The sequence below is a fragment of the Equus przewalskii genome, chromosome 9, assembly GCF_037783145.1.
Source record: "Equus przewalskii isolate Varuska chromosome 9, EquPr2, whole genome shotgun sequence".
In the NCBI taxonomy this organism is placed as follows: domain Eukaryota; kingdom Metazoa; phylum Chordata; class Mammalia; order Perissodactyla; family Equidae; genus Equus; species Equus przewalskii.
This window is the reverse complement of record NC_091839.1, coordinates 38,436,511-38,460,620: the sequence shown is the minus strand read 5'-3', so window position 1 is coordinate 38,460,620 and position 24,110 is coordinate 38,436,511. Positions and strand designations below refer to the sequence as shown.

Genomic DNA, 24,110 nt, shown 5'->3' with positions numbered 1-24,110 from the left:
GTGCACTGGGAAATGCCGCGTGTTGTATTCAGGGAGGGGTCTTAGCTGATTCCCACAGATCCTTCGTTTCAATCACACTGGTGAGCAGTGGACATGCGGTACACAATTCAAGTAAGCTCCCTGTCTAGGAGACCCCGGAGACCACCTGGCACAGAAGAGAGAGCTCTGCTTCCAAATCACACCCGAGCCGTCACAAATTCACGGCCGTCTGTCTCTCTAGGCCTGGGGGAAATTTGTAAACTGAGGACAAGACAACTGAGGGAGACACAGCCAGCCTGCTGGGGAGGAAGCACTGCATTGCTGGTTTCTTATCTTTTACAGGCAAGAAGATACATTTGGTTATTTTTTAATTTTTTTTTTTAACATTGGTTGGCCTTGTTTAATCAATGTAATTTCAGTTTGGAGGCCAATCCAGAATGTACTGAAATTAATGCACTGCTCCCATCCATCTTTTAGCAGATGGTTTATAGGGCGCACCCCAACCCCCCCCGAATCTCGATCTTTCACGTTTTATATTCAAGGCAGCCGTTGTACATTTCACTTGACTTCTCTGGGCCAGGAACTCCTGCCCTAGGGACCGGTTATGCTGAGCCATCTGCATCTGCAGGATGTTCTTCAGTGCTCAGTGCCACATTCCTCCCACCACATGTGTAGTCCTGCACCGGGTGTGCTCGGCTGAGACTGTGCAACACCATTCTCTTGGCTTTAGTGTTGGGTGGGAGAAGTGTCAGGAAAAGTTCCATGAACTAGAAAGTAACTCAAGTGGCAAAAAGAACACAAGGACTTAACAAATTTAGTACATGTTCCCAAGAGCCAAAAAACAATTTTAAAACATGAAAATCCCCTAGAAGCCTTCACTACGGGGACTTCCACACACAGCAGCAAGGAAAACCTTAGGGGAGCCAAAAGTTTGTTTTTTCTTTCAAGACATTTGCTTATAATATGCTCATGTTGATCTAGGCCGTATTCTTTTCCAGGTGTCTTAAGTACAGTGATAACAACCTGCAGTTTTTCAGATCTTGGTTGTTCCACACAATCTTTTCAAAGGCCCAGGTCCACTGGACGTAAAGTAAGGTAGAAGAGAAGGCACAGACCCCCAGAGCGCTCTGCCGGGCCCAGAGTCCCTCGTCACAAGAGAAATCTTTTCTAGCATTTTCCATTTTACATCTTAGGTTATTTCTGATACAAATTATTAAAGCCATCCAACTTTTAATTGTTTTGATGGCCTGAAATTTCCTTTGAAAATAAGCTGGGCAACTTCTCTTCTCTCTCAGGAAATCAAAGAGCAGGAGATTGATGACACAGTCATTCAAACACTGGACAATGATGGAGATGGCAAACGTGACTTCTAGGAATTTGTGGCCTTCGCTGCCACGGTTGCCACTGCCTGCCACAAGTTCTTTGAACACAAGTGAACTAAAGAAAGCAGCTAAGGGGTTCCTGTAACAGAGACGAAGGTCACGCGAGGAAGCAGAGAGCAAGGGCTCGAAGGCCAGGAGCTGCGCTTTCTAGTGTGTTGTAGCTAATTAGGAAGCTTGATTTGCTCTGTGAATGAAAACTTGAAAACTTTCCAGGGGCTGTTTGTAACGGGCCCGTCATTATTTCTGCTATATTAGGCATACATGTTAGCTGGCTGGTCCCAGGGGCTCTTGGTAATAATCATTCAGGAAAGTCAATTCTCAGTCATAAAGCAAGTGCTATACCGGCTACCGTGGCTGTGTAGAATCCTAACCCAGAAAAAACAAACTACCAGAAATGACTCCAGACGTTTGTAGTTTCCTTGTCGCTGCTACATTTTTTGTTTGTTTGGGTCATGTCTGTTCACTTTATTTTCTTAGGGGGAGAAGGAGAATCTTAGAGAGCAGCCACGTCTTTGTATTTGCATTGCTAACTGCCTTTTCTGCCAATTTCCTGGTTTTTAAAAAAATTTTTTAATTTATTTATATTTATTGCAGTAACATTGGACTATAACATTATATAACTTTCAGGTAAACATTGTAATAGATTTTGCTTTCTGTGTAGATTACATCATGTTCACCACCCAAAGACTAATTACGGTCCCTCACCACATACATGTGCCTCATCACCCCCTTCTTCCCCCCGCTCCTCCCTTCCCCTCTGGTAACCACCAATCCAATCTCCATTGATATGTGTTTGTTTGTCATTGTTTTTATCTTCTACTTATGAGTGAGATCATATGGTATTTTACTTTCTCCCTCTGACTTATTTCACTTAGCACAATACCCGCAAGGTCCATCCATGTTGTCACAAATGGCTGGATTTCATTGTTTTTTATGGCTGGGTAGTATTCCATTGTGTATATATACCATGTCTTCTTTATCCATTCATCCCTTTATGGGCACCTCCATTGCGTCCAAGTCTTGGCTATTGTGAATGATACTGCAATGAACATAGGGGTGCATGTATCTTTATGTATTTGTGTTTTCAAGTTCTTTAGATAAATACCCAACAGTGGGATAGCTGGATCATATGGTAAATCTATTCTTAACTTTCTGAGGAAACTCCATACTGTTTTCCATAGTGGCTGTACCAGTTTGCACTCCCACCAGCAGTGTGGAGGGTTCCTTTCTCTCCACGTTCTCTCCGACACTTGTTTCCTGTCTTGTTAATTATAGCCATTCTGACCAGAGTGAGGTGATACCTCATTGTAGTTTTGATTTGCATTTCCCTGATGGTTAATGATGTTGAACATCTTTGGATGTGCCTATTGGCCACCCATATATTTTCTCTGGAGAAATCTCTGTTCAGATCTTTTGCTCATTTTTTAACTGGGTTGTTGGTTTTTTTGTTGTTGAAGACATATGAGTTCTTTGTATATTTTGGATATTAACCCCTTATCTGATATGTGGTTTGCAAATATCTTCTCCCAAGCGTTAGGTTGTCTTTTCGTTTTGTTGGTGGGTTTCCTTTGCTGTGCAGAAGCTTTTTAGTTTGATGTAGTCCCATTTGTTAATTTTTTCTTTTGTTTCCCTTGCCCGGTCAGACATGGTATTTGAAAAAAATGCTGCTAAGACCGATGTCAAAGAGCATACTGCCTATGTTTTCTTCTAGAAGTTTCATGGTTTCAGGTCTTACATTCAAGTCTTTAATCCATTTTGAGTTGATTTTTGTGCATGGTTCAAGATAATGGTCTACTTTCATTCTTTTGCATGTGGCTGTCCAGTTTTCCCAACACAGCTTATTGAAGAGACTCTCCCTTCTCCATTGTATGCTCTTGGCTCCCTTGTTGAATATTAGCTGTCCATAAATGTGTGGGTTTATTTCTGGGCTCTTGATTTTGTTCCATTGATCTGTGTGTCTGTTTTTGTGCCAGTACCATGCTGTTTTGGTTACTATACCTTTGTAGTACATTTCAAAATCAGGGAGTGTGATACTGCCAGCTTTGTTCTTTTTCCTCAGGATTCCTTTGGCTATTCAAGGTCTTTCATTGTTCCATATAAATTTTAGGATTCCTTGTTCTAGTTCTGTGAAAAATGTTGTTGGAACTTTGATAGGGATTGCATTGAATCTATAGATTGCTTTAGGAATATGGACATTTTAACTATGCTAATTCTGCCAATCCAAGAGCAGAGATTATCTTTCCATTTCTTTGTGTCTTCTTCAATTTCTTTGAACAATGTTTTATAGTTTTCAGTGTATAGATCTTTCACTTCTTTGGTTAAGTTTATTCCTAGGTATTTTATTCTTTTTGTTGCAATTGTAAATAGGACTGTATTCTTTTTTTTTTTTTTTAAAGATTTTATTTTTTCCTTTTTCTCCCCAAAGCCCCCCGGTACATAGTTGTGTATTCTTCGTTGTGGGTTCCTCCAGTTGTGGTATGTGGGACGCCGCCTCAGCGTGGTCTGACGAGCAGTGCCATGTCCGCGCCCAGGATTCGAACCGACGAAACACTGAGCCGCCTGCAGCGGAGCGCGCGAACTTAACCACTCGGCCACGGGGCCAGCCCCAGGACTGTATTCTTAATTTCTCTTTCTGCCACTTCCTTGTTAGTGTATAGAAACGCAACTCATTTTTGTATGTTGATTTGTATCCTGCAACTTGACTGTATTCATTTATCATTTCTAAAAGTTTTTTAGTGGATTCTTTAGGGTTTTCTATATATAAAATCATGTTGCCTGCAAAGAGTGACAGTTTCACGTTTCCAATTTCAATCCCTTTTATTTCTCTTTCTTGCCTGATTGCTCTGGCCAAGACTTCCAATACTATGTTAAATAAGAGTGGTGAAAGTGGGCATCCTTCTCTGGTTCCTGTTCTTAGAGGGATAGCGTTCAGGTTTTCTCCATTGAGAAGATGTTAGCTGTGGTTTTGTCATATATGGCCTTTATTATGCTGAGGTATTTTCCTTCTATACCCATTTTATTTAGAATTTTTATCATAAATAGATGCTGTACCTTGCCAAATGCTTTCTCTGCATCTATTGAGATGATCATGTGATTTTTATTCTTCATTTTGTTAATGTGGTCTATCACATTGATTGATTTGTGGATGTTGAATCACCCCTGCATCTCTGGAATAAAACTCACTTGAGCATGATTTATGATCTTTTTAATGTGTTGTTGTATTCGATTTGCTAGTATTGTGTTGAGGATTTTTGCATAGATGTTCATCCGTGACAGTGGCCCGTAATTTTCTTTTTTTGTGTTGTCCTTGTCTGGTTTTGGTATCAGGATAATGTTGGCTTGTAGAATGACTTAGAAGCCTCCCCTCCTCTTCAATATTTTGGAAGAGTTTGAGAAGGACAGGTATTAAGTCTTCTTTGAATGTTTGGTAGAATTCACCAGGGAAGCTGTCCGGTCCTGGACTTTTATTTTTTGGGAGGTTTTTGATTACTGTTTTATCTCCTTACTTATGGCTGATCTCCTTACTATTCAAATTCTCTGCTTCTTGATTCAGTTTTGGAAGGTTGTATCATTCTAAGAATTTATCCATTTCTTCTAGATTATCCAATTTGTTGGCATGTAGCTTTTCATAGTATTCTCTTATAATCTTTTGTATTTCTGTGGTGTCTGTTGTAATTTCTCCTCTTTCATTTCTGATTTAATTTATTTGAATCCTCTTTTTTTCTTGGTGAGTCTAGCTAAGGGTTTGTCAATTTTGCTTATCTTTTCAAAGAACCAGTTCTTTGTTTCCTTAATTTTTTCTATCTTTTTTTAGTCTCTATTTCATTTATTTCTGTTCTGATTTTTATTATTTCCTGTCTTCTGCTGATTTGGGGCTTTGTTCTTCTTTTTCCAGTTCCTTTAGGTGCACTGTTAGATTGTTTATTTGGCATTTTCCTTGTTTGTTGAGGTAGCCTGTATTGCTATAAATTTCCCTCTTAGAGCCACTTTTGCTGTATCCCATAAATTTTGGCATGTCGTATTTTCATTTTCATTTGTCTCCAGGTATTTTTTGATTTCTCCTTTGATTTCTACATTGACCCAATAATTATTCAGTAGCATTTTGTTTAGTCTCCACATTTTTGTGGCTTTTCTGATTTTCTTCCTGTAGCTGATTTCTAGTTTCATAATTTTGTGGTCAGAAAAGATGCTTGATATTATTTTGAACTTCTTAAATTTATTGAAACTTGTTTTGTGGCATAATATGTGATCAGTCCTGGAGCATGTTCCATGAGCATTTGAAAAGAATGTGTATTATGCAGTTTGGGGATGGAATGTTCTATATATATATATCTGCTAAGTCCATCTGGTCTAATGTGTCACTTAAGGCCAATGTTTCCATATTGATCTTTTGTTTGGATGATCCATTGGTGTAAGCGGCGTGTTAAAGTCCCCTACTATTATTGTGTTACTGTCTATTTCTCCTTCTATGTCTGTTAATAATTACTTTATATATTTAGGTGCTCCTATGTTGGTGCATAGATTTTTACAAGTGTTATATCCTCTTGTTGGATTGTTCCCTTTATCATTATGTAGTGCCCTTCTTTGTCTCTTGTTACAGTTTTTGTCTTAAAGTCTATTTTGTCTGATATAAATATTGCTACCTCTGCTTTCTTTTCTTTGCCATTTGCATGGAATATCTTTTTCCATCCTTGCACTTTCAGTTTGTGAGTGTCTTTAGGTCTGAAGTGTGTCTCTTGTATGCAGCATATATATGGGTCTTGTTTTTTTTATCCAATTGGCCACCCTATGGCATTTAATTGGAGCATTTAGTCCACTGACATTTAAAGTAGCTATTGGTAAATATGTATTTATTGCCATTTTATTCCTTATTTTTTTCTGAGTGTAGTTGTTCTCTGTTTCTTTCTTCTTCTCTTACTCTCTTCCCTTGTGGTTTGATGGCTTTCTTTAGTATGTTTGATTTCTTTCCACTTACTCATTGTTTATTTATTATAGATTTCTGGTTTGTGATTACCATGAGGTTCCTATATAATATTCTATGCATATAGCAATCTATATTGAGTTGATAATCTCTTTAGCTTGATCTTTCTAAAAGCTCTACTCTTTTACTCCTCTGCTCCCACATTTTATGTTTTTGAAATCTTATTTAATCTCTTATTTTGTGTGTCTATCCACTACTCTCTTATCATTGAAATAGGTAATTTTAGTACTTTTGTCTTTTAACCTTCATATTATCTCATAGGTGGTTGATCTGCTACCTTTACTGTATTTTTGCCCTTACCAGTGATTTTACTTCCTGGGTTTTTTTTGATAATTTTCTCATCCCTATTGATGGCCCTCTCTTTCCCACTTAAATAAGTCCCTTGAGCATCTCCTGTATAACTGATTCCTTGGTGATGAACTCCTTTAATTTTTGCTTGTCTGGGAAGCTCTTTATTTCCCCTTCCATTCTGAATGATAACCTTGCTGGATAGAGTATTCTTGGCTGTAGGTTTTTTCCCTTTCATTACTTTAAATAAGTCATGACACTCTCTTCCAGCCTGTAGGATTTCATCTGAGAAGTCCGATAATAGCCTATGGGTTTTTCTTTATCTGGCACTTGTTGCCTTTCTCTTGCTGCTTTTAGGATTCTCTCTTTATCTTTAATTCTTGACATTTTAATTATAATGGGCCTTGGTGTGAGTCTCTTTGGGTTTGTCTTATAGGTGCTCTCTGTGCTTCCTGTACTTGGATGTCTGTTTCCTTCCTTAGGTTAGGAAAGTTTTCAGCTATTATTTCTTCAAATAGATTCTCTGCCCCTTTGTCTCTCTCTTCTCCTTCTGGGACACCTATAATATGAATGTTAGCACACTTGATATTGTCCCAGAGTTCCCTTAGACTGTTCTCATTCTGTTTACTTCTTTTTCCTTTCATCTGTTTAGCTTGAGTGATTTCCTCCAGTGTTTCATCTAGCTCACTGATCCATTCTTCTGTATCCTCTACTCTGCTATTTGATGCCTTCTAATGAATTTTTCATTTCCAGTATGGTATTCTTCACTTCTGATTGGTTCTTTTTTATATTTCCCAATTCTTTGTTGACGTTCTCACTGTGTTCACCCAGTCCTCTCCCAATATCAGTGAGCATCCTTATGAGTTTTTGCTTGAACTCTTTGTCAGGTAGATCACTTATTTCTGTTTCATTTAGTTCTTTTTCTGGGGTTTTGTCTTGTTCCCTTGCTTTGAATGTATTCCTTTGCTCCCTCACTATGTTTCTTTCTCTGTGCTTATATCTATGTATTAGGTGAGTCAGCCATGTCTCCTGATCTTGGAGAAGTGGCCTTATGTAAGAGATGCCTTATGAGGCCCAGCAGTGAGCTTCCCTCTCATCACCAGTCCAAATGTTCCAGGAGTGACCCCTGTTGTGGGCTACTTGTGTCTTGTTGCAGCAGGGTTGCTCTTACTGCAGGTACTCAGGGAATCTAGGCTTTCCCTCCCTGGCTGGCTATTTGTAAATCTGGTTTGGGGAGCCCCAGAATCATTGGCTACAAGGGCTAATAGCACACTCCTGTTGCAGTTTTCCTGTTAAATGGGTAGGCACCCAGTGTAGCTGGGTTCTAGGCTCAGGGGCTTACAATTGCTATAGGCCTCAGGCCTGCAAGCCTCTTGTCATCTCTCTCAGGATTGCAGCTGAGTGGGGCTGGCCCTAGGAACAGGAGCACACAATTGTTTCAGGCTTTGGAAGGGGGGCTGATCCTCTTTGTGGCTGATTGTGAAGCACAGGTCTTCTGCCACTGATAAGCCCCATCCCAAATAGGTCCACACACACCATCAACACAGTCCTGGCCTATGCACACTTCCCAACACCCTGGAGTGTACCCAGTCACCCCACTGCAGAGGCCCTCACCTCTCCACCAACGCCCCCAACAGTTCACCTGCTCCTCACACAGACTCTGCCCCGCAGAGGCAGAAACCCTTGCCTGCCTGTAGAAATCAAGGCAACCAGTCTATGCAGGCAAGCAAGTAGGCTGAGGGCTTGCTGTTGGGTGGGGCTGGTCCACAGGGTGGGCTGCCTGCCCTGGCTGAACTGGATTAAATCTGCCCTCTAGTGGGTGTGGCAGACCCCTGGGATGACAGGCTAGGGAAAGAATGTCAATGGTGTCTGCCAGCATCTGTGTCAGCATACCTGTACTAGGTTACAATGGTCACCACCAATGTCTCATTCTCTGGTGATGTCTCACCTCTCACTGAGATGCACCCAGAGCCTACCAGGTGAGTCTCTTTTCATCAAAGGTCTGTACAGCTTTCTTTCTGGTGACTTTAGGTTGCTTTCTGAGACAGGTGAATTTGTGCATGGGTCCTTTAAGAGCTGGGTTTTTTACAGCTGTAAAAGAAATACTTTTGTATACTCCTCTTTTTCATTTAATACTATATTACATACATTTTCCCATGTTGCAGAATATTAGAGAATTGACATATTTGTCCTGGACCTACTTGCTCTAAGGCCTAGGTCTGCTTATATATTACCTAATTTTTAAAATCCCTATGACAGTCTCTGAGGTAGTATATGCCTGTAAACATTTTTAAAAAGAAAAAGCTGAAAGGCCGAGCCCGGTGGCTTAGTGGTTAAGCTCACTAAGTTCACATGCTCTGCTTCAGCAGCCTGGGGTTCACAGGTTTGGATCCCAGGCGCAGACCCAGCACTGTTCATCAAGCCAAGCTGTGGCAGTGTCCCATATAAAACAGAGGAAGATTGGCACAGATGTTAACTCAGTGACAATCTTCCTCAAGCAGAAAGAAGATTGGCAACAGATGTTAGCTCAGAGCCAATCTTCCTCACACACCAAAAAATAAAAAAAATAAAAATAAAAAGCTGAAGCCTGAGAGGTTATGTAACTTGTCTCAGGTCAGACAGCCAATAGTGACCAACTCCAGCAGGAAACTGGATCTGTCAGAGTCCAAAGCACTTTCCACAACCCCACACTCTCCCAGTGAGAGTGGGAGAGATGAGATCCTTCTCAGAAGACCATCAAGAAGGAAAATTAAGGCAACATGAACTGTAGCCCCAGGAAGAGATGTCACTTTGTCATGGGAGTGGGTTCATGACTTCACAATGTGGGCCATCATCAACTCAACCTGCCAGATGACCTTGACCATGCTTTATGCTTGTCCTGTTTAGAATTGGGGTTTGGATAGCCCCACTTCATCTTGGAAAGCAGTTTTCATGAGATGTGGCTAAAACTGATCAGTGTTAAGTGGCTGCAAAGATGGAGAACCAGAAGGCTCTGGCTTTGCTACATGAAGGAAGCTGGTGTTGAGGCTGGGGTGTGGCTAAAAGTTGACTGAGAGGTCCCCAGCAAGCGACCACTGGACAAGTTAGTGCCTGTGCCACCAAGCACAGCATCTTTGAAGCTTCTGGCCACACCTTTGCCATTTGGCTGATTCTCTCCTCACTTAATGAACCAAAGACACGAGCTGTTCTTATTGATGCCCAGAGGAGATGGCTCTTTGTTGGAGACTGTCTCCCTGTCCTGTGGATGTGGCATAGTAAGACAATTTTCTTGTTCTAAAAGGCAAGATTATCTAAACTACAGGAGTGGAAATTAATGGAGAGGTGAAAGATTGCAAACAATGACAGAGTCTTTCGGCCTCCCTCCCCCAGTAGTAAAGTGGGCATGGGTCTACCCCTCACATGTGCACCTCGCCATGGGCTGCAGTGGGAAGAATTAGCCTTAGCTTTTACCATCTGTCTTGTCTATAATGACGCTGTGAACTCCATTTGTTTTGAGAATGAAATTCTGTGGCCATTAAAATCATTTATGTTCTCTAATAAATGAAAGAGGTTGAATTTCATAGTCCAATAAATGCGTGCCTAAATCCAGAGACAATGAAAATTAGGTATTTTAAAAACTGATCAAATAAATCTTAAAGGAGCTGCACCTGTTAACATTCATTCAACAATTCTGGACACCTGCCTTCCATGTGTCGGCCATAGACTCCGTCAAGGGTCCCTAGTGGATGCTTCCAGGCTAAGGGGAGAGAGAAGGACTGGGAGGGAAGGAGCTCCCGAGGTTGCAGGTTCAATAGGCTGAAGGCCAGATCTCAAAGGAGTGAGGGGTGAGAAGGCTTTAAGGCTGAGAGGCTGTGACAAGGGAGGGGGACAGTGGGGCTTTGGAGATGGACTAATTCTGGATGATGACCCGGTCTCAGCCTGTGGCCCCAGAAGTGAAGTTGTTGAAATGGAGTGGAGGTGACAGTCATGAGTTGAGAAGATCAAGGGACTCTGAACTTTGGGTAAGGGATGAGCCATCCATGTAGACACTTAGCCAGGATGAAGGCAGGAGCCGGAGAGGAGAGGAAGACGGGAAGTGGGGTGCTAAATTCTCGGCAATGTTGGGGAGTGGCCTGGGGGCCATTAGATGACAGTGATACAGAGGGGGACAGAGTGGGATAGCCAGCAGGTATGAGCCTCAAAGAAGTCAGAGTATAATTAAATTCACTGCAGTAACCTAAGGAAGTTATAAGGTATTCTGTGAAGACCACGTTTATTTGCCCAAATTTTGGGAAGTAAGCAATCAGGCTCTTTGTGTGGATGGCTCTAGGGAGCAAGATGTTAGAATAGAGGGGATCAGAGACAACACTTCTAACCCCATTCCTCTGCAGATATAGAAACTCATGTCTATAGTCACTCAAGGCCACAGCTGGCCAGACTGACTTGCTCAATCCAAAATTCAGTTAAAATAGTGGGAGGCCAACAGAGAGACAGCATCTTAGGAGTCTGCCTGCCTTCAAGGGTCGCACAGAGGATAGAGTTCCCTCGTACCTGCTACAGCTTTCCACTTGCCCTCACTGTTTTACTTTTTTCTCCAAAGGCAACAGCATGGACCAGTTCAGGACTCTAGGATTTAATTTCTCTAGAGAAGTCATTTGCAAACTAGCAGCTGTGTCATTCTGGAAGCCTGGTCAGGGGGAAGTGCTCTCAGACTCTTCAGTCCGATGTGAGAGTGGTCAGACCCTGTGAGGTCATCTGCACATGCACACTATAACCAAAAAGAACCTGGAATGATGTCCAACATCTGGAGAGGAGCAGTTGCGTTACTGTTTTGGTTATGCCTTATTAAAAGCCACGTTTTAAAAAATATGGGCCAGCTACAATACAATGAAATTAATAGGTGGTAACCAGTATTAAGAGAAATTAAATAACAGGAGAGAAAATATCAGGTCCAATCCAGATGCCTTTGAAATTTTCTTTCAGGTGTGTATATGTGTATGTGTGTACATGGTGGGTCCTGTGTGTGTGCTGAAATGATTCTCAGCAAGATTTAAAATTCCAAGGGATGCATTATTTTTAACTATATTTTTATTAACTAATAATATTTAACTTTAAATTAATTTTATGCTAATTCAATTCAAACAATTCAGTGGAGGTTTTTTTTTTTTGGTGAGGAAGATTAGCCCTGAGCTAACATCTGTTGCCAATCCTCCTCTTTTTCCTGAGGAAGATTGGCCCTGAACTAACATCTGTGCCAATCTTCCTCAATTTTATACGTGGGACGCTTGCCACAGCATGGCTTGAGGAGTGATGTGTAGGTCTGCACCCAAAGTCTGAACCTGCAAACCCTGGGCCACCAAAGCGGAATGTGCAAACTTAATCACTATGCCACCAGGCTGGCCCCTCAGTGGAGTTTTTCTTGTTTTTTAAGGCTGGGAACATTTATTTAAACAAGGAAATGAGGCTTATCCTCTATTGTGTCCTGGAATGACTTTTTTTAAACTCAAAATGATAAGAATCAGAATTAAATATTTTCACGAGAACAAGTTTAATCTTCGCAAGCAATCATGAAATCAATGACTAAGACTCTAGAAGCAGTTTTTTCAGAGACTATAATTCTCTACCTCAAGACTTATGGATAAGCAAATTATAATTTTTATCTCTAAATCTTTCTTTCATCTAGTCATTCATCATTAACTAAAAATTCATCTGCTTACAAAAGACACATCCTGTTTTGCAGGTCATTGTTGACTGAAACAAAGTGACAGGAGCAAAGGGACAGTTCTGGCTGCAGAATTAATGGGAAGCCAGGCACAGTCACCAAACCTTTTCAGGCCCATCAGGGCACAATGACTGACGGGCACATTTTGATGGCTGCTGTGGAGGACCGACCGGCTCCCTAAGCCTGCGTGGATCAGGACGGTGTGTAAGCGAGTCAGGAGGAACACGGGGACTCGAGCACCTGAACGGAGGGTTTCGATACCTTGGATTGTTCACGCACTGTTTTGGTCAGGCCCGAGTTTTCAAAACATGGGCTAGCTACAATACAAGGAAACTATTTACCAGGTAGTAACTGGCACTTAAAATCAACAGCAGAACAGAAAACAGCAGGTGCTTTGTGAAAGTTTTCTTTTGGTTTGTGTGTGTGTGTGTTTGACAGTGTGTGTGGGTCCTCCTGTGCAACGCCTTTCTTATTAGGGATCACAGTCAAAAAAGTTTGAACCTGTTACTCTCAGGGACGAGAGGGTGGACGCAGATGTCCGGTTCCCGCTGTGTGTCCTGGGTTCTGACTTTGCCTCAGGCAGAAGCTCAGAAAAGGGTCCAGGGAAGGGTTTTGCACAATCTTACCCACAAAGCCGGGACACAACTGAAACAAGATGGTGCAATACTGGGCCCTGTTCTGAGGCGCTTCACCCGCCTCCATTCCTTCCCTACAGGGAGTCACACGACCCTTTCTAACAGGTGCTGTTGTCACTGCCCTCATTCCACAGATGAGGGCGATCAGGCAGAGGCAAGATCTCACCACTAGTTAGTGGAACAGCCCATCGGACGCCAGACTCTTGATCTCTACCCAGCGCTGCCTGATGACCTGCTCCAAGGGGATCCGTCCTGGGCTTGGCGCTCTCAGTCCATCTAACTCTCCCAGAGTTACTGCAGTGGCTCTCAGATGTTCGATTGCAACATTTCCCACACAGAGAAAGCTCCCATCACTGCCAATGCCCATCATCGCCCTCATCACTTGCGTATCGCCTGATGTGGGCCTGAAGCTGTTCTTATTGCTTCACATATGTCCTTTCCCATGAAACAACACACATCCTTCGTATGAGTAAGTGCCTCATCTGTTTTAGTCTAGTCTGTAAAAACAAAACCCTACTGGTTTTTTAACCCACTGCATTGATTTCACAACCACTAATGGGTATAATCCAGTTTGAAATAATTCTCTAGCCTCTGTCTACCAAGAGGTAAAACTACTTGTGAAGGAAATGAATTAGTAAGGAATTGAACCACTCATTTTCTCAAGTGAAGGCCAGCTCTGCTTTGTGAGAGTTCACCAGTGTCACCATTTGATCGGCCTGTGTCTACTGGTGGGCAACCTCCACACCACGGCACAGCAATGGGCAGTTATGAAGTGTTTCCACACACACCATCTGACCTAACTTTCACAATGTGGCACGTTGAGCATTACCATCCCCCTCATGGAGCGAAGCTAACAGCTTCAGAGAGGGGGAATGACCCGCTCAAGGTCTTTCAGGTGAATCAGGAAGGAGGACTTCTGACCCAATATTGCATTTCTTTCTTTTCTTTTTATAATCTGTGTCTCTTTTTCTGATTGCAAAAACAACATGAATTCCTTATTTGAAAGTACTCTAAAGTGCCAAGAAGAAAGTAAAAATTACCCATACGCCCTTCTTAGTGATAATCCCTTTTAACGTATTTGGGTATTTCTTATTGTTTGGGGTATTGTTTATTTTTGCTTTTATGAAAATAGCCTCGCCTTAGATAGCCCATACAGAGACAGGCGAAGCAGCAACCGCTTCAGCGGAAGGGCTGTTCCTGCCAAAGCCTCCCCAGCCAGGCCCCTCCTCTTCCTCCTTTCCCTGAAGACACCTCACAGTTCCATGCAGAAGAGGTGGTGGGCGTGGGGGGACAGACTCATTGAGCCAGACTCAAAAATTTGGGGACATTAAAGGTTCAAAATAGAAAAAAATGGGTTTTCTATCTAAAACTAATTCACACCAAGGGGGGTTGATGGAGGAAAGAGTGTTATGCAGACACCCCGGCCATATTTGGAAACAATCACCTGTATAGAGAAACGTGTTGGAGTGTCCTCCCACCACGACGTCCACGCCCTTCACTTTCTGAGCGATGAGTTTATCCATTTCAAAACCAGAGTGTCCCAGTGCAATAATTTTGCTCACATTTAGAGTTTTCAGCTTATCTACTTCAGGCTGCAACGCAGTGATTTCATCTTCAAATACTAAATTCGTTCCTAGGGAACAAAATAAGTAAAATAGATATTTAGTAATAGTAATTTTTATTATATTATATTGCTCATTATACATACATGTCAAGTAAAAATACCTTAATCTACTAAAACTCTTAAATCACTACGACCAAAACATATTTATAAATTAAACATAAAACCCCTACAAAGCCAATAAAAACTCACATCAAGATCCTCAGTTACATTCACTGAAGGCCGCACTAATTTAAGGTTGTGGATGATAGCATGTCGCTTAAATTCCATCTCAAACTATGGGGAGGTGTTAGATTGGAAAGCCTATCTGTTTTTTAAAATCTATTTTTATATTTATACTTCCATGGTGTCAACGCAGAAAATGCCTGAGTACATAAGAATGATGAGCTACGTGCTTGTCCACTCGTCACGCCATACACCTTAAACTTACACAGTGCTGTATGTCAGCTATAGCTCAAAAAAATTTAGTAACTCTAAGGCTTTTTTTGCAAGTTCAGGATAATCAATCTTCAAACTTAAAACTGTCAGTCAGTAGTCCTTGGACACCAATCTTAACATGTCAGGTGACAACCCCGTCTTGTTCACTTGATGAGGTCAGCATTGGGGCACCCCCGAGCTCTGCACTAGCCAGGGCCTCACCCAAGTATCGTGGGCACTGGCACGTGCACATTCTGCCCTGGCTGCTCACTCCCCACAGCGGTACCAGCCGATCGCCTGCCGGCTCAGGTCGACTGCACAGTGGCCGCTCCGTGAGCTGCAAGCACGTGCTACCCAGCACGGCAAGACCTCGGTCTCTCCCTGTCTCTGCAGCCAAACCTCAGCAAGCCTGATGTCTCATGGCTTTCACTGGCAGAGAGGAGACAGCAAACACAGATGCTGCCCTGAAGTCACGTCCAGTACTCTGTGACAAGGGAGCCCTCCAGATGATCCAGACTCCTTTAGGCTAAATTTCTAAGAACCATCACTAAAATGAAAATGTCAAAACATGAATAACATCTCAAAAGGAACGTTCAGAACCCAGGAGTCTTCCATCTCCAGTCTGAGAAGGATTCACCTCTCCAAAGAGTGACAAGACTGCTGAACACATCCCTGTGATGCTGAGATGTTTAGGAGTCTCTGTGCTCCAGGGGGGATCTCAACATTAGTCAACTCAACACGAGCAAATGAGCAGGGAAGATAAACAGCACGGCTGCAGGCAGAGCCAGGGAGGCCCCGGACTAGGTGCCTGAGACTCAGCAGCATACGGATGCATGCGGGTTTGACCAGCAGTGTTGCCAGGAACTCACAGGCAGCATTTAGAAATCAGGAGTTGCAAGAGCTTTGCCACCACTGTCTGCCTTGAGAAGGTCAGAAATAGTCTGCCCCTTGCCAGTCACCTCAAGAAACCCAGGACTCCTGGTCACCCCTGAGTGCTATGTCACCTTCGTGGGCCTCTCCCCGAGCCTCCCTTTAAACTGCCCCCTCCCCCATGCCACACTTGACCCTTCTGCCTCCTGCTCAGTTTTTCTCCCCAGCACTTACCACCTTCCAACCAGCAAACGTTTTACTCATTTATTCTCCCACTAAACACGTAAGCTCCAGTGGGCAGGGGTTGTTTTGGTCAGTGTCCCTGGTACATAGACAGGCACTCCAGGGAATGAATGAACAAACGAATGACTATTGAGACTTTCAGAGAATGCTACCACCTTGTGCTTCAGTTTGGCTGGCAGGAAGGAACAAAAAGTTCAGAGAAATGCCTCTGAGCACAAAGGCATGTGCTCTCCTAACACATCGGGAAGCTCGTGGGGTCCAGTCACCACACATGCAGAAAGCCTGGGATAGAGGTATAGGAATTTCATTATCCAGCTAAAGTAAACTAAATGTGCTAGAAACACAAATTGTACCTGTGGGTGCCCAGGCCACCGGGACTGGAGGAATGGGGCTGGATTAGGGGCCAGAGATCTGTAGGAAGAGCCCACACTGGCTGCTGGGCCAGTGGTTTTGGAAGAACCAAGCGTCTCCAGAAACACTGCTCCATACCCCAGCTCCTGCACGAGTCCCCACACAAGCCAGCCTTTCTCTCCTGGAGCTGCTGGGAAGAGCCCCGCCCCTGCAGATCCTCTTCCTTTGTACAGCCTGATAAAGGACTAAAATGGGTGCCGTCAGAGTCCCAGCAAGGCCGGTCGGATTTCTGGAGCCCCACGGCTCTCCATGAACACCCCCCGTCTCATTGGTGACTATGAAAGAAGGGAAGGGCTGGCCTCGTGGCCGAGTGGTTAAGTTCGCGCGCTCCGCTGCAGGCAGCCCAGTGTTTCGCTGGTTCGAATCCTGGGTGCGGACATGGCACTGCTCATCAAGCCACGCTGAGGCAGCGTCCCACATGCCACAACTAGAAGGACCCACAATGAAGAATATACAACTACGTCCTGGGGGGCTTTGGTGGGAAAAAGGAAAAAATAAATAAATAAAATCTTTAAAAAAAAAAAAAGAAAGAAACAAGGGATAACGCTGTCCTCCAAATCACGCCAGAACTCCTCAGGCTGGCGTTCGGGAGGCCCTACAACTCACCCAGTCCTCACCCAACTTCCTAGCTTCCCCTCCTCAGAACCCCTGTTCCAGGAAACTGAACTATCTGCTCTTTTGTAACTGTGGCCCTACACTTCCCTGCTCTCCTGTGTTCATTCCAGCAGCATGTGCTGAGAACTTCCCGTCCACCGGGCACCATGCGGCACACGGAGCAGTGGCTGAGGCAGACAGGGTCCCTGTGCTCACGGAGCTTGTGTCCGACCTCACTTCTGGAATGCCCTTTGCCCCACGTGCTTCACACGGCCCTCCGGGGGCCTGGGAGCTTCTTCCCCAGGTCTGTCTGACCCCAAGTTGGCCACCACTCCTTTCACTCACCTCGCCCAGCCCTTCCCCCTTCCCTGACTTTGTTTTTGACTCTCTTATGGCATTTAATTACATTCTATCCTAAATGAACACAAAAACCAGTGGATGGAATACAACCTATGGAGACACACAATTCTTCAATTATTCAACAAGTCCACATCTTTATCCAGAGACCCTAAGCTGGCCTCTATACTATGTTCTAGATGTTCACTGAGAGGACACCCAGGCTCGGTCCTCAGGCTGCTTAGGCTAGCGCAGGAAGCTAACAGGAAGGGACGAATGCAACAAGGGGAGGTGCTCAGGCGGAGGTGTTTTCTGAGGTGTTGGGGACCCAGAGCAGGAGCGTCCAACCCCATCTGGATGGGCTGTCATGGGGGAAGCGGCTGGGCCACTCACCCCAGCCCTATCCACACTGGCAACTGGTTTGTTAGAAGTTAGGCAGCCTGGTTCACTCTGTGGTCTCCACCTTCTCCTCTTTGCAGCAAAGCCCTAGGAGGCCCCAAAACCAGCAGCGTCCCCGAGGCCCAGGGAAGGTCTGGTCAGCCGTGCAGTGCGGTCTGCAGGGGGAGGGGGGTCCGCGGGCAGGCTGGTGGGGTGGAGAACAGCTGAGGCTGTCAGTGGGCTCCCTCTGGCACAACCATGTCCCTCTTGCTCAGAAGGCACCTCCAAAATAATTCAAAAGCCAGTGACTTGTCACGTCCATAACTGCCCTGTGGTTCCACAAGGACCTCAGCAATAGCCATTGAGCGAGTGTCATGTGGTGAGCAAAGGTCTGGTCCCCTGTGGGACAGACGTCTATGTACCACCTGGAGTGCCTGACAATGTCATCTCCCCCACCAGTGGAGACAGCCTCATGCCCCTCGCCTTCACGCGGCTGCAGGGCCCTCCCCGCTCAGGCGCAGAGCCGGGCTGCTCAGGGCCAAGAACCACAGACCTTCCTGCTGTTGTTTCTAATGGTCTGGACCTACTTGAATAACAACAACAATAAATATATTATTTTTCTAACTGTCAAAAATTATATGTCCTTTATTAGTTAATTCTTCACGAAAACCTTTGTTTCTAGATAATGCTAGCTCCTACTTTCCCTCTTTTCTTCAAATATGGAAAAAAATTAATTTGGATAATTTAGAGAAAATGTCATTTTTATTCTCATTGTCAAAGTGTTTCAGTGAAAGAGTTTCCATAAAAGTGGTTCAAAAATGCTTCTTCAATGGTCTCAAGATTATATATGTATCTATGTGTGTACATATCTATATACAGATATAGCAGAAATATATTAAGATATATACCATAAGACCATTCAAGAATATACATGTTTCCCAGAAAGCCAGATACAACAAAGTCATTAAAACTACAAGAGATAAATAATGAAAAGGGAGAATGGAGAGTTAACTAGCCATATAAAAATCATACTAGAAAGGGAAAGACAAGGTAAGTTGAGGGAAAACCTTAGCTCCAGGCCCCCGGGCTCCGCAGGCAGAAGGGCAGTGAATTATGTGGCTCCATGTTCCAGTGAATGACTCTGCACTGTTTAGCACTGGATAAAAATCACCCTCTCGTCCAATTTTGAATGCATTGAATTACTGCACTGTTTATGTCAACAAAGCAGTTCATTGAGCAGAAGGAGAATGTCGGAGAATGTCTTTAAGAAGCAGCTTAGAACAACATGGAAGCCACCCGTTGGGTTTCATCAATGTCATCCTAAGTTTGCCATCTGTCCAACACCACACGTTGTTCCTCCTTTTACCCACGGTCCATAAAGATAATGCCAAGTTCTGATTTAAAGCATCTATTTTCAAGTATCGAATGCTATAAAAGTAGAAAATACCTGGATTTGAGAGAAAAGGGGTTTCTTTTGAAGTGTATCCAACAATCCCCACAAGTTCGGCACCAACAGAAAGAATTTTATACGGCAAATAAAGTCCGGATATTTGGGACGCTAGCGGCCCCTTTGCTTTAATATTTGCACTCAGAATTGGAAAGTTGGCCTTTTTGAGGAGCGGATCAATCAGTCCTTCTACACCGTTATCAAATTCATGATTTCCCAGTGCCTGGTGGAAAGGGAAAAGAGAAAAAGAATTAGGCACGCCGGAACTTCTAATAAAAGCATACTTTAAGGAATGTTCCATTAGACCAGCGGCTCCCAGGCCCGGCAGGGCTCTAGGGGACCGACTGAATGTCCTCTGTCCTCCTCACCCCCCGAGATCTGACTCGGTGCCCCTGGGGTTGGGCCCAGGGACACTCACATAATCGGGCTGTTTAAGAATTGCTCCCCACGTCCCGCATCCCCTACTGAAGGTGGCATCAATGTGCATGAGACTCGCCTGGACGGCTGGCGAGATGTCCATCGTCCTGCCATCCCCAGGTCTGGGAAGGTCTGAGAGTCTGCATTTATTAGGCTCCACCCAGCCTTTCATGTTCCCTTTTCTGTCATAAGCCCACACTTCAATCTGCCAACCCAATTATTCCAACCACCCTCTGCCAGGCGGAACCGTTAAAATCAAAAGGACTTTAACAAAAGGTGACTGGAAAGGTATTGTAGGGAGAGACCCCAGAGGCCTCTCTTCCTCATCGCATCTCCTCGGGCATTCTTCCCTTATGTTCCCACAACTGTTTTTTCCCAAGAGGACTCCGTGGTCTAATCCTTCTCCCAGAGGCAGGCAGGGGATAGCACTCGGCATTGCAGAGCAGGCACCGGTTTCTTCCTTGGCAGCTCTGGGCCACCCTGACTTTCATTCCCAGCAGTTTCATGTCTGAGGAAGAACAGGATGGTGAAATGATGGATCACACGGCCCTCAGGGCATGCTGGACCGCTCTGGGCACAGGGCTCTTCCAGGCGCTGCCATGCTTTCACGCAATGCTGCCCTCCCCCGTGCCCTGCGTTCTCCATTCCTCACTGTTCTGAGTGCACAGCAACCACTTTCACATCTGGCAGCTTCCCCTGGAGTAACATTGACAAAACACAACATGCCAGCCACCTCCTCTGAGAAACTTTCCACTCCTTTCTCCACCGGCTCCTGGAATGAGCCCATCTCCAAGACGCACCTACCCACCCGCTCTGGCTGCAAAGGCGGTCTTGCTAACTTAGTACTTAAACCAGTGAGTCTCAAACCTTTTGAACACCACCCCCGATTTTGCTTCACTTTGTGGGTCATCTGGGAACAGGCCTGGAAGTGCTGGCTGGTGACCTCTCAGTCTAATTAGGGCCTCTTCTCTCATAGCCCCCACTCTCTTCCTTCCTGACAGATTCCTCACTCTAACGGCATGTTCGTGGGGGCCTGGCCAGAGTGAGTGCTCCCTGAGCCACTGTGTCCTGCCACCTCCGCCCTTCCTGGCACTGTAGGCCCTCACCTGCCACGCAGGCACTCCCGAGCATCTGCGGCTCAAAGGCTTGTGTATGTTATGTCCTAACATGTGTGTTTATACAGAGAAAGCAACACAACGTCTTCAAATTCCCACATATCTGCCTCACCAGTTAAACTCAGCATTTCTGAATTTGCCTTTCCCCTCAATCTCTGAATATCTACTCATTTTTATTCTTCCTCTTACCTAATTTTCTTGTTGTTAGTGCAGTGGAGTCAATGCCGACTCCTCACTGTGCACAGCAGAGCGGAGCCCTGCCCTGTCGTTTTGTGCCACCCTCTCACCTTCCAGCGCTGTAGCAGACCGTGCCCTGCTGCTATTCATAGGGTTTCTAGGGCCAGTTTTTTCAGAAGTGGGTGGCCAGGTCCTTCTTCCTAGTCTGTCCTAGTCTGTAAGCTCCACTGAAACCTGTCCACCATGGGTGACCCTGCTGGTATTTGAAATACCGGTGGCAGAGCTTCCAGCATCCCAGCAACACACAGCCACCACAGTGTGACAACTGACAGACGGGTGGTGTGGTTCTCTGACTGAGAAATGGATCGGCCCCATGGCAGTGAGAGCATCGAATCTTAACCACTAGACACCATCCAACTGCCACGTGGATATTTCCCCCAACATCTCACAGGCACCCCAAGCTTACTGCTCTCAAAGCCCCCTCCTCAGGGAGGTTTCGTGCTGTGAGGTTGGGATTATTAATATCCTCACTGGACAGATGAAAGAAACTCAAGTCTAGAGACACTGAATGAATTGTTCAAGGCCACTCAATTAGGATGTGATGGAGCTGGGACTAGAACCACTTTCTTGTGACCTGAGCCTTCTTAACCTCTATGCTTGGATGTAAAGGGCTTTGTATGAAGCCGAGTACATAGTGAGCACTCAAATAAAATCCTAACTACTTGCAGTTTTCCATGCTCTCACTTATCTTTGCCTCTTTGTATATAACAGATAAATGATGATTGATAGATCAATACATAGGTAGGTAGATAGAATAGACTACTACTTTTTTATGCCATGCCTTTACTATCTTACTCATCTAATGGCTTTAGCTCCTGAAGTCTGACGATCCTTTTAGAAGAGAGACTTCCTAAGAACGCTTCATTGCGCTCCCCGTCTGAGTTAGCTGTTTTCCCTCTGCTCCGACGGCCACCTCTCTGCACCTAGCAGACCCCACACCTGCCCACCGAGCCCGCTAAGGCCCAGCACAGTCCCCGGAGCAGAGCAGGGAGGCACCACGGAATGAAGACATGAATGAGCAGAAGAATCTCTAACCACATCTTTTTCTTCCATACACAGCTAACTTTTCCTACAAAAATTAATGAAGGAAAATTCCTTTGTAAATACTTACTTTCTTTAGAAACTCACAATTTCTTTTCCCCACCTTGCCTTTCTCCTACCCGTTTCTTTTCCACTGCATTTAGTAGAACGTCATTGCTCATGAGCTCTCAGAAGGAGGAGCACGCGACTCATGGGGCACACCGTGCTCCCACAGCACTGCTGGCATACAGCAGGCGCTCAAGAAACGTGTTAAGTAAATTATTTACTCACTTCTATTAGTTTTATTAATAACCTAATACCTCAGGAAGAGTCTGCCTAAGAGAAGAACTTAGAGCAATAAAAGGCACAACGGAACAGAGTGATCACCTTCCCACATTCCTTCACATCTTAGACGGCATTTGTAGCACAAATCCAAGGAATTAAAAAATTTAGGTTGCGGTATTTCTCTGCTTTTTTGGTCCCCTCTGGAAATCCCCATCCACCTTTCCCTCTGTGTGCCGGTCAATTTTTTGCTGCTCTGCCCACAGCCTTCCTCATGCCCTTAACACCTAATCCTGATCTGAGCTGAACTGATCCCCGCACTTGGTGCTACGAGCCTCACGCCAGGCAAGCGATTTCCCAACCCTGAATCACATTCTTACACTCTCGCCGTCTCTCTCTTTTGTTTTTTTGCTTTCCAAACATTTCATTTCTAATATTGGGCTCATTCATTCACAAACTATTCATTCACTAACTCTAGCCCTATGAAAACCTTGTATAGTTTTACTACGAACACTAAATTTCACCGAATGCACTTTTCTGTAACTTAAGAGAGCTGAGCCTAGCAAACGACCTGCAGTATGTCCAACCCCAGAATCACAGAAATATAACGTGAGCATTCTGATCTTTCCCAGCTCCTCACGCACACGGCTTTCTTCATGCACGAGAAAACCTAAACACTACAAAAAACAACAAACAAAAACCCCAAAACTCCGAGGATCTCATATGAAAGAAACTTTCCACACTCTCCTTCCAGCCCAGCTCAGCATTTTTGGCCACGCAAACGCCTGAAATGTTGCCTGCTGTTGAAAGCTAAAAACAAATGAAAATGTAAGGACAGGACGAGATTTGATTCTTCTGTGACTCAAAATCCTCTTGTGGTTGTTAAATGAACTCTGAGGAACACAGTCTGATATTTTTTAACACCTTCTGCAGGTATCTGTTAATATTTACATTAGATGTGGATAGTTAGTGAAAATCCAGTGGCTTTGGGGAAACTCTCTGTTGACTAAGTTGAAGGCTCATAAGGCGTTTCAGGTCATATGAATCATCAACAAGAGAATGATGATACTCTAAGACTTCTGACTCCAAGTTTCTTGTTTTGATTATTAAAAATATCCTGCAGTTAGGCGTAACCCTACAGTCGTGTCTAAACTTTGGGTTTATAATTCTCATGAGTTCTGACTGCAGGCTAAAGTCTACTTCCCCTTTGGGGAGAAGCTATTTCTTTACTTAAGACACATTTTCAGGAGATTACAAGGTGATCACATCTTTATTCACTTATTTCCAATGCACTGTAAGCTAAAAAGAGTTTAACGTTCAATTATCATCTCTTGCATATCAAATTAAATAGAAGGTCCCTAGTATCCACCCAAGTTGAAATGCAAACAAAAGCATGATGTCATAGTGCCACTGTCCCCTGCCCATTCCTCGCCCATGGCAGATGCCAATTAATTGATTGTCAGTCTCTCCCACTGAGTTTGGACTGAACCTGAGAATCCTTCTTATCCTGGTTCTGCGGGGAGTTACCGTCCATCAGCTATAGATTGATATTTGAGATGAAATTTGTCTTTCATGCCTGTACTATCATAATAACTATAAGTGTGGAATCTATTTATCAGCTTCTAACAACAGTAAAGTACATCGTCAGTAACAAATGCTAGAGGCAATACTTTCAAATAAGGAATCCTTCCTGACTGCTCTCTCTTCACCATGTTTGTTCCATGAACAGCGCGGATGGGGTCTGCAACTGAACCCA

General features: G+C 44.2%; 1 protein-coding gene across 1 annotated transcript in view; it reads right to left on the bottom strand.

The window, feature by feature from the left end:
* The window catches only part of NT5E (5'-nucleotidase ecto), a 60,680-nt gene that overhangs the window by 16,412 nt on the left and 20,158 nt on the right, over nt 1-24,110 (bottom strand). The window contains exons 2-3 of the mRNA XM_070633558.1: nt 19,284-19,506; nt 14,411-14,599 (exon numbers count right to left, since the gene is read on the bottom strand). Coding sequence (XP_070489659.1) covers nt 14,411-14,599; nt 19,284-19,506 — 412 coding nt within the window. The remainder of the gene's footprint in view (nt 1-14,410; nt 14,600-19,283; nt 19,507-24,110) is intronic.